This window comes from Silurus aristotelis (assembly GCF_946808225.1).
Source record: "Silurus aristotelis genome assembly, chromosome: 21".
In the NCBI taxonomy this organism is placed as follows: domain Eukaryota; kingdom Metazoa; phylum Chordata; class Actinopteri; order Siluriformes; family Siluridae; genus Silurus; species Silurus aristotelis.
Window position 1 is genome coordinate 17,969,900 of NC_139594.1, and position 16,592 is coordinate 17,986,491.

At 39.6% G+C, this 16,592-nt stretch overlaps 1 protein-coding gene across 1 annotated transcript; it reads left to right on the forward strand.

Annotated features, from left to right (window-relative positions):
• The first annotated feature begins 3,555 nt into the window (after positions 1–3,555).
• On the forward strand, positions 3,556–15,610 carry mturn (maturin, neural progenitor differentiation regulator homolog (Xenopus)). The gene is made up of 3 exons (XM_083523860.1): positions 3,556–4,064; positions 11,518–11,640; positions 14,484–15,610. Exons 1-3 carry the CDS (start codon positions 3,894–3,896, stop codon positions 14,586–14,588), a joined length of 399 nt encoding a protein of 132 aa, XP_083379986.1. The 5' UTR covers positions 3,556–3,893; the 3' UTR covers positions 14,589–15,610.
• Positions 15,611–16,592: the final 982 nt, after the last annotated feature.

A 16,592-nucleotide genomic window follows, 5' to 3' on the forward strand; every position in this document is an offset into this window, starting at 1 on the left:
AACTTTCCCTTTCACTCTCACAGATACCCTTCTATCACAAATCACTCCTGCTATCACTCTTCTCCACCCACTCCACCCTGCCTGCACTCTTTTCTTCACTTCTCTAACACACTCTTCATTACCTTGCACTGTTGACCCCAGGTACCTGAACTCCTCCACCTTCTCCACCTCTTCTCCCTGCAACCACACCACTCCGCTGCCCTCCCTCTCATTCACACACATGTACTCTGTCTTACTCCTACTGACTTTCATTCCCCTTCTCTCCAACGTAGTTCCTCTTTCCCCTGTAGTTACTGCAGGTCTGCACATCTCCCTTATTCTTAAAGATGTAGTGTGTGTATCAATAATGGTAATGAGAAGATCTCCTTGCTACCATTATTATTATTATTGATAAGGGTAGGGATGAGATGGTGCGTGTGTGTGTGTGTGTGTGTGTGTGTGTGTGTGTGTGTGTGTGTGTGTGTGTGTGTGTGTGTGTGTGTGGATAAGAGTCGCGATGAGATTTAGTGTTTGTATCTATAGGAGTCGGGATGAGATGTAATGTGTGTGTCGTTAGGGGTATGGAAGAGATGTAGTGTGTGTATCCATAGGGGTAGGGGTGAGATGTAGTGTGTGTCTACCAAATGAAATCAGAGCTCTCTAGCAGGCCACCCAACACCTTCCTCTCTAAAGCATGTAAAACATATCTATATGGAGCTCTGTTTGTGCACAGGGCCAGTGTCATGCTGGAACAGGTTTGGTTTTCGCAAAATGTTATTATACCGCATGCAAAGACGGGCAATAGAATTGTGCACCTCCAGCTTTATGTTAACAGTTTGGAGAAGAACCACATCAAAAAAAGATGCACTTTATATAATACTTTATATGGTGATCACCAAATATAGTGCTGCAGCCCATGACGGGCCTGATAACAAGCTCATACATGGAACCAGTCTTTGACAAAGCAGAGTGAGCTCTTACTCAGATCTTTCCTAATACTGATTTATTGTTAAGTGCAATGAAAGCCCAAGGACTGTACACTCCTATATTTAAACTCATAACCTTTTGATCCAGGGTTTCATGCCTTAATATAGACATGGCATATACCTTATAGGCATTACAATTCTCCAAAAATTTTGTGTAAAAATGTAAATAAAAACAGAAATATGCAAATCCCTTAAATCCAAATTATGTACATGCATACAAACTAATATACAGTTTTATAAATGTATAAACTGTATGTATACCATTTTAAGGAAAAATAAGATCATTTTGAATTAAATGGCAGCAACATGTCTCAAAAAAGTTGGGACAGGGCCATTTTTACCACTACGGAGCGTCACTTTTCTGCCAATATATATAAACCCGATTCCAAAAAGTTGGGACACTGTACAAATTGTGAATAAAAAAGGAATGCAATAATTTACAAATCTCATAAACTTTTTATTCACAATAGAATATAGAAACATATTAAATGTTAAAAGTGAGACATTTTGAAATGTCATGCCAAATATTGGCTCATTTTGGATTTCATGAGAGCTACACATTCCAAAAAAGTTGGGTCAAGGCCAGAAAACCATACTGTATGCCCGTAAACTTCGGGCCCTTAGACGGCACTGCATCACATACAGGAATGCTACTGTAATCACAACATGGGCTCAGGAATACTTCCAGAAAACATTGACGGTGAACACAATCCACCGTTGCTGGCTAAAACTCTATAGGTCAAAAAACGAAGCCATATCTAAACATGATCCAGAAGCACAGGCGTTTTCTCTGGGCCAAGGCTCATTTAAAATGGACTGTGGCAAAGTGGAAAACTGTTCTGTGGTCAGACGAATCAAAATATAAAGTTCTTTGTGGAAAACTGGGACGCCATGTCATCCGGACTAAAGAGGATAAGGACAACCCAAGTTGCTATTAGCGCTCAGTTCAGAAGCCTGCATCTCTGATGGTATGGGGTTGCAAGAGTGAGTGTGGCATGGGCAGCTTACACATCTGGAAAGGCACCATCTATCCAAGTTCTAGAACAACATATGCTCCCATCCAGACGTCGTCTCTTCCAGGGAAGACCTTGAATTTTCCAACATGACAATGCCAGACCACATACTGCATCAATTACAACATCATGGCTGTGTAGAAGAAGGATCCGGGTACTGAAATGGCCAGCCTGCAGTTCAGACCTTTCACCCTTAGAAAACATTTGGTGCATCATAAAGCGGAAGATGCGACAAAGAAGACCTAAGACTAGAACTAGAAGCCTGTATTAGACAAGAATGGGACAACATTCCTATTCCTAAACTTGAGCAACTTGTCTCCTCATTCCCCAGATGTTTGCAGACTGTTATAAAAAGAAGAGTGGACGCCACACAGTGGTAAACATGGCCTTGTCCCAACTTTTTTGAGATGTGTTGCTGCCATGAAATTTAAAATCAACTTATTTTTCCCTTAAAATGACACATTTTCTCAGTTTAAACATTTGATATGTCATCTATGTCGTATTCTGAATAAAATATTGAAAATTGAATCTTCCACATCATTGCATTCTGTTTTTATTCACAATTTGTACAGTGTCCCAACTTTTTTGGAATCGGGTTTGTACAATTGGAAACTGAGGAGCCCAGTTGCTAATGTTTTAGAAGAGGAATGTTATCCTATATGTGTCTAATACAGAATTCAAGCTTCTCAACAGTTCTGGGTGTCCATTGTTGTATTTTTTATTTCATGATGCACCAAATGTTTTCAAATGATCACAGAAATGATCAATACAAAAGTTGAAACTGAAGAAATGTACTATTTTAAGGGGAAAAAAGTCATTTTTAATTTGATGGCTGCAACACATCTCAAAAAAAATAAAAGTTGGGACATGTTACCACTGTGTAGCATCATGCTTCCTAACAACAGTCTGTATACATCTTGAACTGATGAGACAAGTTGCAGATGTTTTGGGAGAGAAATGTTGAACCATATGTGTCTGATACAAGATTCTAGTATCTAGTAGCTGCTTAACAGTTCTGGGTGTCCTTTGTTGTATTTTTCACTTCATCAAATGAAGTTGGGCAAATGTTTTCAATTGGTGAACGGTCTATACTGCAGGCGGGCCTGTTCAGCACCCGGACCCTTGACTACGAAGTCATGCTTATGCCATAGATGCAGTGGTTTAGCATTGTCTTGTTCAAATATGCAAGGCCTTCCCTGAAAAAAAACATCTGGATGGAAGCATTTTTAGCTCTAAAACCTGCCTTTCTGAATTGATGATACTTATCCAGATGTGTAAGCTGCCCATTCCATAGGCACTTTTTTTTATTATTTTAAATCAAATTGTTTTTGGAAATGTGTTTGTGTTTGCAATGTTGGAATTGATGTTGTACATACTAACTTTATATCCTCTTTATCTCTGTGCAGCTGCTTTGGGACAATATTCACTGTTAAAACCAAATATTTTATTTTTATTTTCCCAGGAGTGTGTATTTGCTATGTATTGTAGCATGGTCAGGCAATAAAGGATCATCCGTTCTCTTTGGCCCTTTGTGTCGGTAGCGCGCGTTCACCTTAACGTCACACCGCGCCGGTGCAGGGGCGGGAGCGCGCGCGTCTCCGTGGGCAGACGCATTCAGGCTCGTTCGTCTCACTCGAGAAACGCGCGCTCGCGGGACGTGAACGGATGCAGGGCCCGGCCAAGATGCGACGGTGCTAGCGTCGAGGTCGAGCTCGCCATCACACACGCTCCCCTCCTCCAAAATAATAATAACAACATTAATAATAACAGTACTAATATTAAAGCCCCAGCATGCGGATGATTTAGGGCGGCTCAGAGCGCTGAGGTCTGTGCGGTTATACACGGGGGGGTGTTTCGGAGGCTGGGACGCGCTGAGCTGCGCAGGTGCGCCGTTGCGCTGCGCTGCGGCAGAGGGATGGAGTTCAAGCAGCTGGTGGACGCGGCGGAGAAATGGTGCTCGGGGAACCCGTTCGAGCTGATATTCGCCGAGGAGGTGGACGAGCGCAGGATGGACTTCTACGCCGAACCTGGCATTTCGTTTTACGTGCTCTGCCCTGACAACATGACAGGAGGTACCGACACTTTTGTAAGTACGAGAAGAACCAGGCGTGTGTGTTTTTGTGTGTGTGCGTGTGTGTGTAAGGGGAGGGGGGCTTCAATGATGTGTGTAGGCCTGTCAATGATTCTGCATGGGCGTGTTTGGGCTTAATCTACAGAAAATGAAATAATAATAATGATGATAATAATAATAATAATAATAACATGAATTGGGTGGCGCCGCGATTTGAACCCTGAAGCCCGACTATTCAAATAAGCTCGCGCAGGTAATGAAGCTCCATCAGCACCGCCATTTGCAGACTGGATGACGGCATTGTGTCAGCACGAGGTTTCAAAGGTCTAATGTTCCCTCTCTGGCCTTGTCATGGCCGCATGAATAGTTGATTATAAGCATGAAGTGCTCTCTTGCCTTCTCCCTTTCTCCCTTCTCCTGTTTTCGTGATGTTATCCCCTGTGCCAGGCGCCTCTCAGTATCAGGTGTTGGTTTGCCTTCCACTTGGTTGCTCGAACAGAATAGCACATTACCATAAGTATAAGCATCAGGTTTTAGATTACCATACATCTGAACCATTTTTTGTCTTGGTTATAGAGATGTACTTCTTCTTCCTTCCTTCCTTCCTTCCTTCCTTCCTTCCTTCCTTCCTTCCAGAAAACAGTTTTGTATGATGTTCTCTTGAGACCGTGGTGTGGTATAGCGACAGCACCGCATAAACACCATAGTGCATAAACACTCCACAACCCTTTAATCAATATAATGCTGCACGGACATCCATAAATAATCGTCCTCATCTGCAGTGTCCACTTACTCATCCTGATCAGCAGGACCTGAGACAAGACCAGAGAACCCAAACCACCAACATCAACCATCAGCAACTTCACCTGCCTTTGCCATGGATTCCAGATGCCAGAGCCAGCTGGTCAACAGTCTAGGAGATCAAAAATACATTAATGCACATTGGTCCTTGCTTGGTATTCAAATATTTTCTGGTGACCCTTTGTTTGAAATAAGAACACCGTAATTAAAAATACACAATTATAAGGTGTAAAGCGAAGGCTAGGTCTGAGATCTTTCTATCTCACACTCCCACAACATAATTGCCCTCCTTAGATGATGTATCAATACCTCAACCATGACAGTAACTCAGAGATAATGATTTTTTTAGTCCTCCTATTCAATATCATGTCTAATGACTGGTCACTAAAGATTTCTCCAGTGGTGCTGCTGGAGTTAGGATTCAGTATTAAGAGCTGCATCAAGAACTTCATGATGCTTCTTTAGACTCAGAGAAAGGATTCCTCAGGTTGTCTTTGGTACGTATTTTTTTTTTTTACAGATGTTTTATTTAACAACACTCTACATACAGAGGGCCCAGCTTCACGTTTGATGAGGGGTATGCAAGATCACAGTTGGCTCCCTCCTTCCCTTCACAAAAAGAGGGGTAAATACAAGAATAAGTACACTACATGCAACGGCCTTTTATGTGCCTCTTATGTGTGGTGCTCTCGTTATACTGCATACCCTATTTTTGTGCCTCTGGTTACATGGACCCTTTATAGGTTCTATCAGGAGGGCACACTAAAGATAGACTGCAGGATACATAACACTATACAGTATACTTATAATATATATTTATGCAGGAACAAGACTGTCATAAACATGTTTAACCCTGAATTGGGGCAGTAATATGTATATATTTCAATTATATTATTCAGGGTTAATTTACAACCCCAATTCCAAAAACATTTGGGACGCTGTGTAAAATGTAAATAAAACCAGAATGCAATGATTTGAAAATCTCATAAACCGAATATTTTATTCACAATGTTGCATATAAAACATACAAAATGTTAAAACTGAGAAAATGTACACTTTTCAGTTTACATTTTTTATTTAAAATCTACAGCAAAAGGCTGAAAAATAATATTATAGAGTATATAAATAAATATTTGTAAAAAGAGAGAGATTGAGGAACATTAAGCAACTAATAAGGTTAATTGGCGACAGGTCATTAATATGATTGGGTATAAATATTGTATCATAGCGAGTCAGAGTCTCTTAGAAATAACCATAGGCAGAGGTTCACCAATCGGTGAAAAACTGCGTCTACAAACTGTGCAACAGTTTCAAAATAAGCTGGATAAATGTCTGTGTGCAAAAGGACGAGGACAAAAATCAATATTGGATGCCCGTGATCATCAGGCTCTCAGGTAGCACTTCATTAGAAACAGTCATGATTCTGTAATGGAAATCACTACATGGAAACATCTTCAGAAATCATTGTTTGTGAACAGTTCACCTTGCCATCCACAAATGCACGTTTAAGCTCTATCATGCAAAGAAGAAGCCACATGTGAACATGATCCAAATGCTGGCATTTTCTCTTGGCTAAAACACACTTAACTGTTTCATCGATTCATCTGTGGTCAGATGAATCGAATTTAAAATTCTTTTTGGAAAACCATGTATGCTATGTTCTTCAGACTAAAGAGGAGAGGGACCATCTCTAATAGTACAGGAGTACATTACCTCCTATGGAATAGGCCATCTGTACATCTGGATTGCGTACCATCAATTCTGAAAAGCATATAAAGTTTTTAGAGCAAAAAAATGCTTCCATCCAGATGATGTCTTTTGCAGGGAACCAGGACAATTTTTCAGCAAGACAATGCTAAACCCTATCCTACACTTATTACATCATTACGGCTTTATAGTACAAGAGGTCAGGTGCTTTATGCTTCTCACATGTACTTTAGATTACAGTGAAATATCCATATGGTTAGGAAGCTCTTGCCAGAGTGCAGGGTCAACCATGTTACAGCGCCCCTCGTGCACAGAGATTTAAGTTCTTGCTCAAGGGCCCAAGAGTGTCAACTTGGCAATACCAGGGCTTGAACCCACAACCGTCTTATCAGTAACCCAGGGCGTTAACCACTGAGCTACTACCCTGCAGTAGGGTTTAACCCCTAAAGAGCAATGATTTCAGTAGTTTCAGTAACTATCTAAAGTGGGACATATCTATAGTTATGAAGTTAGAAATTCAGGTGCGTGCCCATCAGCAGGTCCTGGGAGTTTATAAAGTTAAATCTGGTACCTGATATTCAAGCTTACATTTAGTTTCTTTCTCTGATTATAACACTCTCTAGGCTTGTCTAAAAGCTATAGAGAAGATATAGGAACCGTCGATTTCTTGGAGGTTATACAGTCCATTTTTTCTCATTCTTGATGTAATACATTGAAATTTAGAGCTTGTCAAGTTACAAGGGACTTCCCGTGGGCTCACCACCTGCAGGAGGGACCGTAAGGGACCGGTGCTGAGAGGATTGGGCAGCAGTCGAAGGCGGGGGCCTTGACAGCCCGATCCCTGGACACAGAGAAGTGTCTGGGGAATCTGCTTAGACTGCTGCCCCCGCGACCCGAATTACGGATAAGCGGGAGAAGATGGAATGAAATGAAAGTTACAAGGGAAAATATATACATACAATTTAGAACGATGTATACACTCGTGGTTTGCAGCTGCACTACCGCCACTGCTGTGGTTGTAGAAGATTAACTACGGCCTCCTGAATAAACCGATTTGATATTCCTGGTATAAACAAAATCAGCATTATCCATTCATAGCTGTATACTGTAAATGACAGCACTTGATCTGTGAATGCTGGCAGGCTGCTCACACAATTAAATTAATGCCAATGCTGAGGCATCGAGCCATGTGATATCAGTGAGCGGCTCCAGAAAGGAGTGTTTTGGCTTTTCTTTTGCTTTACTCAGCGCTCTTTTCCTGCTTCGCCAACAAGAGGCACTGTAAGAGAGAGAGTGCATAAAAATATAGTCTGGATAGCTGAGCTGGCACGAAATAGAGGTTTTATCTCTGCAGTTGGCTGCTGTGAGTTGTGACTTTGTCCATTTTCCGAGCCAGATGAAACCTATTACTTATATTGCTCTAATATGCTTAGGACATCAGAACAAAAGTTAAACAATAAATATAAGAATAAGTCTCTGTATGGTAACCCCTTAAACTCGGTTTATGATTGAGGTTTTTATCTAAAAGTATATTGCAATAAATAGTATGAATTATTCAGTGCTAGAGTAAGGAGTAAGCCTCAGGGGTCAAGATAAGAAACATGACAGGTACAAGAGCTCTGCAGGTGCTGATATTATTCATCCATAAAGCAAGGGATATTTATCTACATCTGTAAGCATGCAAGATGCTATGTAGACATACTGTATATTTAAATACAATTTGGATATATGAAGCTATTCTCCTGCCATACCACACTAAACCACTAGGGGTTTTCTTTTGTTCAGGGTCAGGGTTTCATTTTTTCTCCTACAAAAGGTAGCTTTTTAGCACTTATGACCTGGAATTGTAATGCTACAGCTTACAGAGTAGGGATATGCATCTTCATGATGTTGAGTTGGGCAGTGATGGTGCAATCACGGATGCAAACTGTAGTCCTGAGTCAATATAGCAGACTGTTGACATTAACTACAGTCCAAATCCATCCGCAAAGCTCCTGTGTTACTCTTTAATTTCATGGACATCATACCCGGCTGCACAGAGTGGCTTCCAATCGAAGAGAACCTCGAAGAGAACCTCATCCAAAGAGAGGAGAGGGGCAGGAACAGTGGTCACTGGTATCTTAGGAGCATGTTTAAATCGACCGAAATAGACCGATCTCTAGGATAAGATACAAAGCTGAGTGAACGTGTGAGAGTGAGGGGACGACAGCATATAAATATCCCAGTTCACTGAACACTCGATATCCATCATCCCTCCAGATCTGCTCCTTTACCTCAGAAACTGTTCTCTTTATTTTAACAGCATTTTCTAGTCTAGCAAGGAGGATGTTATGATCAATGGTGTCAAAAGCTGCACTAAGGTCGAGTAAAACAAGTAAAGAGACAAAACCCTGATCAGAGGTCAATAGCAGGTTGTTTACCACCTTCACCAGCGCCGTCTCTGTGCTATGATGAAATCCCGACTGATACTTAAAAAGGTTATTCCTCAGTAGATGTGAGCAGAACTGCTGTGCTACAACCTTTTCTAGAATCATGGAGATTTGATATTGGCCTGTAGTTGGACACCTGACAGGGTAAAGGTTGAGTTTCTTAATTAGGGGGTTGATTATTGCAGTTTGAAGGATTTAGGTACATAACCAGTGCTGATGGAAGAGTTTATAATAGTACTTCTGGAATTATCTGTTTGAAGAATCTTGTAGGTAAGAGATCAAGAACACAAGTTGATTGTGATGAGGAAATAAATGAAATTAAGTCATTCCTTTAAATAGGAGTAAAACTTTGTAATTGATTATCTGTTATAAGGATAGTGCTATCTACAGGATTACTTTTGAAATAGTTTTAGGATTTTTTGACTGATATTTGAAATGTTATTATTGAAAAAGTTGAAATCATTGGTTGGAATCATTACTATCTACTGATGGTTTGCATGTGAGTGCAGTGCTTTTATTCCCTGTTCATTTTGCTATAGTACTGAACACTAATCTAGGATTATGCTAGTTATCTTCTATGATTGTAGAGAAATATGCTGATCGAGCTTATCTAGATCTCAGGAGATTCTACTTCCATGCTATTTGAAATGCCGACAATTTGGTTTGACGCCATTTACGTTCTAATTTCTGTTGGTCTGTCTTAAGGTGCGCATATGATCGTTATACCTTATTGTTTTTAAGGGGGAGCTTCATCAACAAGAGTGTAACGAAAAGTTGATTCTAGGCATTCAGTGGCCCAGTGGAGCTCTGTGGGGTCAGACGGAGATCAAATTCATGTCGATAACTCTGAAAGTTTATTGCTAAAACTCGCTACTGTAGTTGGCGTGAATGTACACTTAACACGGTAACGTGGGGAGGTACTTACGCTATGACTGAGCAAGATTATAAAGGAGATAAAATAATGTTTAGAAATAGCTTCAGACTGTGGAATTATGACTATTTTTTATATCGAATCCCAACGTATTAAATCAAGAGTGTTTCCACCACTATGAGTGGGTCTAATAACATTCTGATTAGTTCCAACCGAATCCTGTAGCCTTCTTACTGAATGCTATGTGACTCTCAGGACACGCCTCGGTCTCCGTAATGTTTTCATATTCACGTAGCAGCAGTGGTGCTGAAACAGCGAGGAGAAATCAATCTACATATGGTCACTAATTCGCTTTCTATATAATAAAAGTATAGCGGATCTACTTATAATTATATTTAAATAAATCTTTTTTTACTGATGCAAATACAATATATGTTAAAAACGATGCATTGCGATACAAATGCTAACTTTCCGATTCACAGTTTTTTAATACGATGCATCACATCGTTAACTTTTATGCCGCTGCACAGATGCCAATCGCCGAATCTTACCATCCCTAATGTAGAGTTATTCTACAAAATTGGTTGTTGCAAACTTTTTTAGCCACTCTTTTAAAGGAAGACCCACAAAGGGGTGTGATGGTCGAGTTTCCACATTTTTTGGGGCCATATCTGATCTACTCCAAACTTTCACCACAAAATTGGAGGCACACAAATCGCATGACAAACCTGTTCCAGCATGACAATGCCCCAGTGCACAAAGCCAGCTCCATGAAGATATGCTTTATATGGGAGGATCTCCTACTATAGAACTCCAACGCAATTGATCAATAAAAGTGAACACTGACTCCACCCCAGGCCTCCTGGCCTCTTCTCCATCAGTACCTGACTTTACTAACACCCTTGTGGTTAAACGAATCTCCACAAATCTCCACAAGCACACTCCAAAATCTAGTAAAACATCTCTCTAGAAGAGTGGAGGTTGTTATAAGAGCAAATGGGAACTTAATGTGTAATGGGATGTTCAAAACAGCACTTTATCTTATGGTGAGGTTTCTACAAAATTTTGCAATATTATAATATTCACATACATGATTTATATTTTATATTAAGGTGTATTACAGTGATTTTATCTGTATCTGGGTCAGTAGCTTCCGATTTAAAGTGGGCGTGGCCTAAATGAAAAACTAGAGATCTACATGGATCTATTCTATGAATTCTATTCAGTTTTATTTTGTAGATCGCTTTTAAGAACAGACATTGTCCCAAATAACATTTCCAGTGACAAATAGCTTATAAAATATAAATGTGATATGTTAGTGATTATAATTTTATCCCTAATGAGCAAGCCTTTGAATGCAATCTACATCTGTTTATAACTCGTTATCTTTTCACAGGGCAAACTGGGAATAATATTTACATGTCGGTGGTTTATAATAATTTCTGATATGGTGTGTTTTCTCGACAGCACTGATTACCGGGTTTTCATCTGCAGAATGTGGTGTGCTGTTAATAAGATAAAAACACCGTCATGTTTCCACAGAAAACATCGAGTTCTTTATGTGCATGGCAAAACGATCAGTGGTGAAAATGCAGTGTGTGTGTGTGTGTGTGTGTGTGTATGTGCTGAGTAATGGGACGTCTGTTTCGTCTGTGTGTAGCACGTGTGGAGCGAGAGCGAGGACTGCCTGCCGTTCCTGCAGCTGGCACAGGACTACATCTCCTCCTGTGGACACAAAACTCTGCTGGAGGTCCTTGATAAAGTCTTCAGATCTTTTAGACCTGTAAGTTCTCTTCATTACATACACACACACACACACACACACACACACACACACACACACACACACACACACACAAATCATTAAAATCTTGTTTATAAAGAAACCTTGAGAGGCACCAGACTCCAAAGGAAACCCATCCTCATCTGGGTGGCACCAAATGTCCTTTAGTTCCATTATAAGCACTTTGCCAATAAATAACATCATATGCGTGATGCACCTGCATTATAAACAACAACGAGAATGCACCAAAATGCATGTTTGTATATTTGGGACAATTCTGTGTACAGGAGTGGTGACATAAACAGCTTAACAGCACATGTCTTGTTTTTTGGGGTCAGCTGAAGCTTATTCGTTAACTTAGGATGAGAAGGTGAAAGGAGGACAGTGCCAGAGCATTTTTTTTAATAGCGATTACTGACATTCGGCGACGTTCTGAAACATGTGACGCAAAGGTTTCCTGTGTGTGTACAGTGACGGGTGATGAGAAAAGGACATGAATATTCTCTTAACAAGCTGAAGGCCATAGGAGGAGTATAAAGTCTAGGATGTGTGTAAGAAACACTTTTCAGTGGTGTTGTGAAGAAATTTACAGTCTGAGTTGATTTCAGATCTCTAGGTCTGGTCTCCTGAACATGGCCAGATGGGGTAGGCACAGAACTTCATTATTATAACTTAATTAGCATATCTATAACATCTATAACAGGACATGCTGAACTTTTTGACTCCTCTTACACCACAACAATTTTTATATTACAGTTTTGTAATTAATGAACGACATGTACCTTTAATTATTTAATTATTTATAGCGTTTTTAAAAGACCAAACCCAGTAAACACATGAATATTAAGTAATAAGAGTTTGTTCTTTTAAAAATGCTGTTAACTGAAGTTTGGTCTTTTAGAAATGCTGCTTATTCGCATTAAGCCACGTTAAGCGCTTTTAGAATGTCCCCGAGGTATGTTAAACAGTCTTTTCTCCACCACTCTCGTTTTTTTTTTCTTTTTTGTTCTCTATCATGAAGACTTTAATGAAGACTACGGAATGTTACAAATTATATTTGCGCTTTATTATTAAAAAGGGATTGTGGTCCCTATATAGTTATGTGATGTAATCAGTTGCTTTATTGTATCATTTATATATAATTTATTATATATAGGTGATTCTTCTTCTTCTTTCAGCTGCTCCCATTAGGGGTCGCCACAGCGGATCATGCATCTCCATACCCCCCTGTCCTCTACATCTGCCTCTTTCAAATTACCTACCTGCATGTCTTCCTTCAACACATCCATAAACCTCCTCCTTGGCCTTCTTTTTTTCCTTCTTCCTGGTGGCTCCATCCTCAGCATTCTCCTACTGATATACCCCATGTCCCTCCTCTGAACATGTCCAAACCATCTTAATCACACATCTCTCACCTTGTCTCAAAAAACGTCCTACATGCGCTGTCCCTCTAATAAACTAATTTCTAATCTTGTCCATCCTCGTCACTCCAGTTAAAAACCTCAACATATTCAGCTCTGCTACCTCCAGCTCCACCTCCTGTCTTTTACTCAATGCCACTGTCTCTAAACCATACAACATCTCAGGTCTCACCACAGTCCTATAAACACTCTTACCCTTCTATCACAAATCACTGCTATCACTCTTCTCCACCCACTCCACCCTGCCTGCACTCTTTTCTTCACTTCTCTAACACACTCTCCATTAATTTGCACTGTTGACCCCAAGTACCTGAACTCCTCCACCTTCTCCACCTCTTCTTCCTGCAACCGCATTTTATATGTGTATATATATATATACTGTATATACAGCTAGTCTTTAAAAGTTTGTTCCCATGCAACAAACTCAGAAAAAGGCAACAACACATAAGAATTGGACAGTAAATGACTGAAAAAAAGTTCTGTGGATTCCAAAAATAACAAAAATTCTTAAAGATGGGAACAGGAGAGAAGCTGTGATCAGACTGCCTCACCCCCACAGTCAAACTGGAGGTGAAAGCTTACATTTTTGGGGTTGTTCTGGAGCAGGGAATGTTGGAGACTTATGCTGAAAAGTAAAATAAATCCTGAACCAACATGGCTTCCATTCCATACCATTACACCATTGCAATTCAACAAGACAATAAAACGAAGTGTACTACCAAGCTGTGTAAGCGTTATTTCAAAAGTATACAGTCATCTGGAATGACCTGCCCACTCACTGCACCTAAATCGTATTGAATTACTCTGGGATGAACTGGATCGCAAAGAAATCCTAAACTAGTGAAGAACACCTTTGAGGCACGGCAAAGTATTTTAGCTGAACATTAGGAGAAACTAATTGTTCGAATTCCAAGAGTGTGTAAAGCTGTTCTTTATGCTAAGGAGGGATTATTCAATGAAAATAATGTGGAACATCTGGATATTTGTTTGGTCAAAGTCGATCAGCACAATGTTACATTACTGAGTTTGTTGCATAGAAACACGAGGGAACATGCATGTGTCCAGTGTTGTTAAGTCAAGTCAAGTCAAGTTTATTTGTATAGCGCTTTTCACAACAGACATTGTCTCAAAGCAGCTTTACAGAAAACAACAGTGAAGGTGAATGGTGTGCGTTTGTCCCTGATGAGCAGCCGTGGCGACAGTGGCAAGGAAAAACTCCCTTAGATGATATGAGGAAGAAACCTTGAGAGGAACCAGACTCAAAGGGGAACCCATCCTCATATGGGTGACATCAAAAGTTTGGTCATAAATCTTTCAACAGTGTTGAAATCTTTCAATTTGTTGTTGTCTCCAAATTTCTGACAGGCACCTTAAAACCTGGTTTTGCATGAACACTGGAATGACCATGATGTTGTTTTCCAGCTCCTGGGTCTTCCAGACATCGATGACGACACGTACGAGCAGTACCATGGAGACGTGGAGGAGGAAGCCGAGACGGACCATCAGCAGATGGGAGTTAGCCAATAATTTGCTCACTGAGGTGGATCGCCAGAGCGTTGCTTCATTCCCTCTCGTTTTTCCTTCTTCCGAGCCACCTTCACATTTCTACTGTTTTATGATATGCACTGTCCCTCTGTTTTACACACTCACACACACACAGACCATAGCTTGCTAATGCACGATACCACCGATTCTCAGCAGACCTCCCATGTCCTGTGTTTTTATTAAGTGAGATCTTGCTGAAAAAAAGAAAGCATTTCCATCGGCTCTTGTGCAGTGGTTTTAAAGGATTCAAAAGGCTAATGGTCTTAGATGGTTACATTATTGTAAGAAGATGTGGATCATTTGTGATTTAATGGACCTAGTAGACTCTATAGTTGAAATTAATACAAATATAAGGAGATGGCATGACACGTCTTTTTCTTAACAGATACTAAGGCTACATCTACACTAATCAAGATCAATTTGAAAACGGCGTTATTTTTTCCCGTTAAAAAAACGCTCTGCATCCAGACATCCGTTTTTACTTGTTTCCCAATTAAATTAATTGTTGCTCCTCCACACTGAGTGTCTGAAACGCTCTCATTCCTGTACTGCGCATGAGCAAAACATAAGACGCTTCGACCTGCATCATTTACACCCGCGGTCTGTTTACAGCTCTTTGAAACATTGCTTCGACGACTACAAATACGCCGTAGTTTTTTCGAAAGCCTCCGTTTTCACAGTACACACTGCGACGTGAAAACGGCGTTCTTAAATTTATCCAGTTTGGAGAACGTTTCGAAAGTGTGGACGAAACGACAAATAAACATACAAATATAGGTTTTTAAACGGAAACGTATTAGTGTAGACATGGCCTAATACTGATGCTGAAATCTTGAGTATTAGCTGACATGGATACCCATTTTATTTTTTGTTGATTAAAACCACAGCTCGGCTTGACTTTTTCAAACAAAATCACATACACTAGAAATATAATTGAACATTATTTTAGAGTGTAATAACTAAATAAAAAGCATAAATATGCTAAATATGAAATCAGTCCTAAACAAGGAAATACAGTTTAATCTGGTTATATATAAACATTTAATGTTTCCAAAGAATATTTTATAATGTAATATAATTATATTTATAATTCGAGTTTTCTCAAATATACGATCCCCCAGTATCAGATCAGTGCCATCTCTAAGAAATATATTCCTTATATATATATATATATATATATATATATATATATATATATATATATATATATATATATATATATATATATATATATGAAATACACAGGGCGTTCATGTCAAAATAGGACTTTTAAATAAAAGAACAGATTTTAAGGAGTGAAAACTGCATTTATTTTTCGACATACTCGCCTGCTACATCAATCAATCAATCAATCAATCAATCAATCAATCAATCAATCAATCAATCAATCAATCCATATTTATTTATTTATATAGCACCTAACATCTACCAGGTAAAACCTAGGTGCTGAACAAAGTGCAAGAGGCAACATGCGAAATAGTAATACAATTTTAATGAACATAAAAGTAGTAAAATATATAATATTAAAAAAAGAAGTAAAAACTTAAAACAGAAGAGAAATAAAATAAGCATTAAAACACAACAATTAAAACAACTTATCATCAGGGAACCACCACTACCAGGATCGTCACTGGCGGACATTTTTGAAACGTTTACATTTGACACGTTTCAAATGTTTTACTGCGCCTGAGAGTCTCATCACCGCACTGCGCTTGAAGTCTGTAGATATCCACAGGTTGCACGCTGTCGTTCACAAGAAACTTCAGCATCACACACAGCTCAGTGCACTAACACTGTTGTCTGCCATCTTGATTAACAGTTTTTGGACATGTGCATTGCCTATCAGTGATACTACACACTAGCCACTTATTACTGTGTGTAGTACCATCACGCTAACATCCATTTTTATACCTGTAGAATTAAAAGGTTTGACTTGAACGCCCTTTGTAACCATCCTGTTATTAGCATTTAACACAAATCCATTCA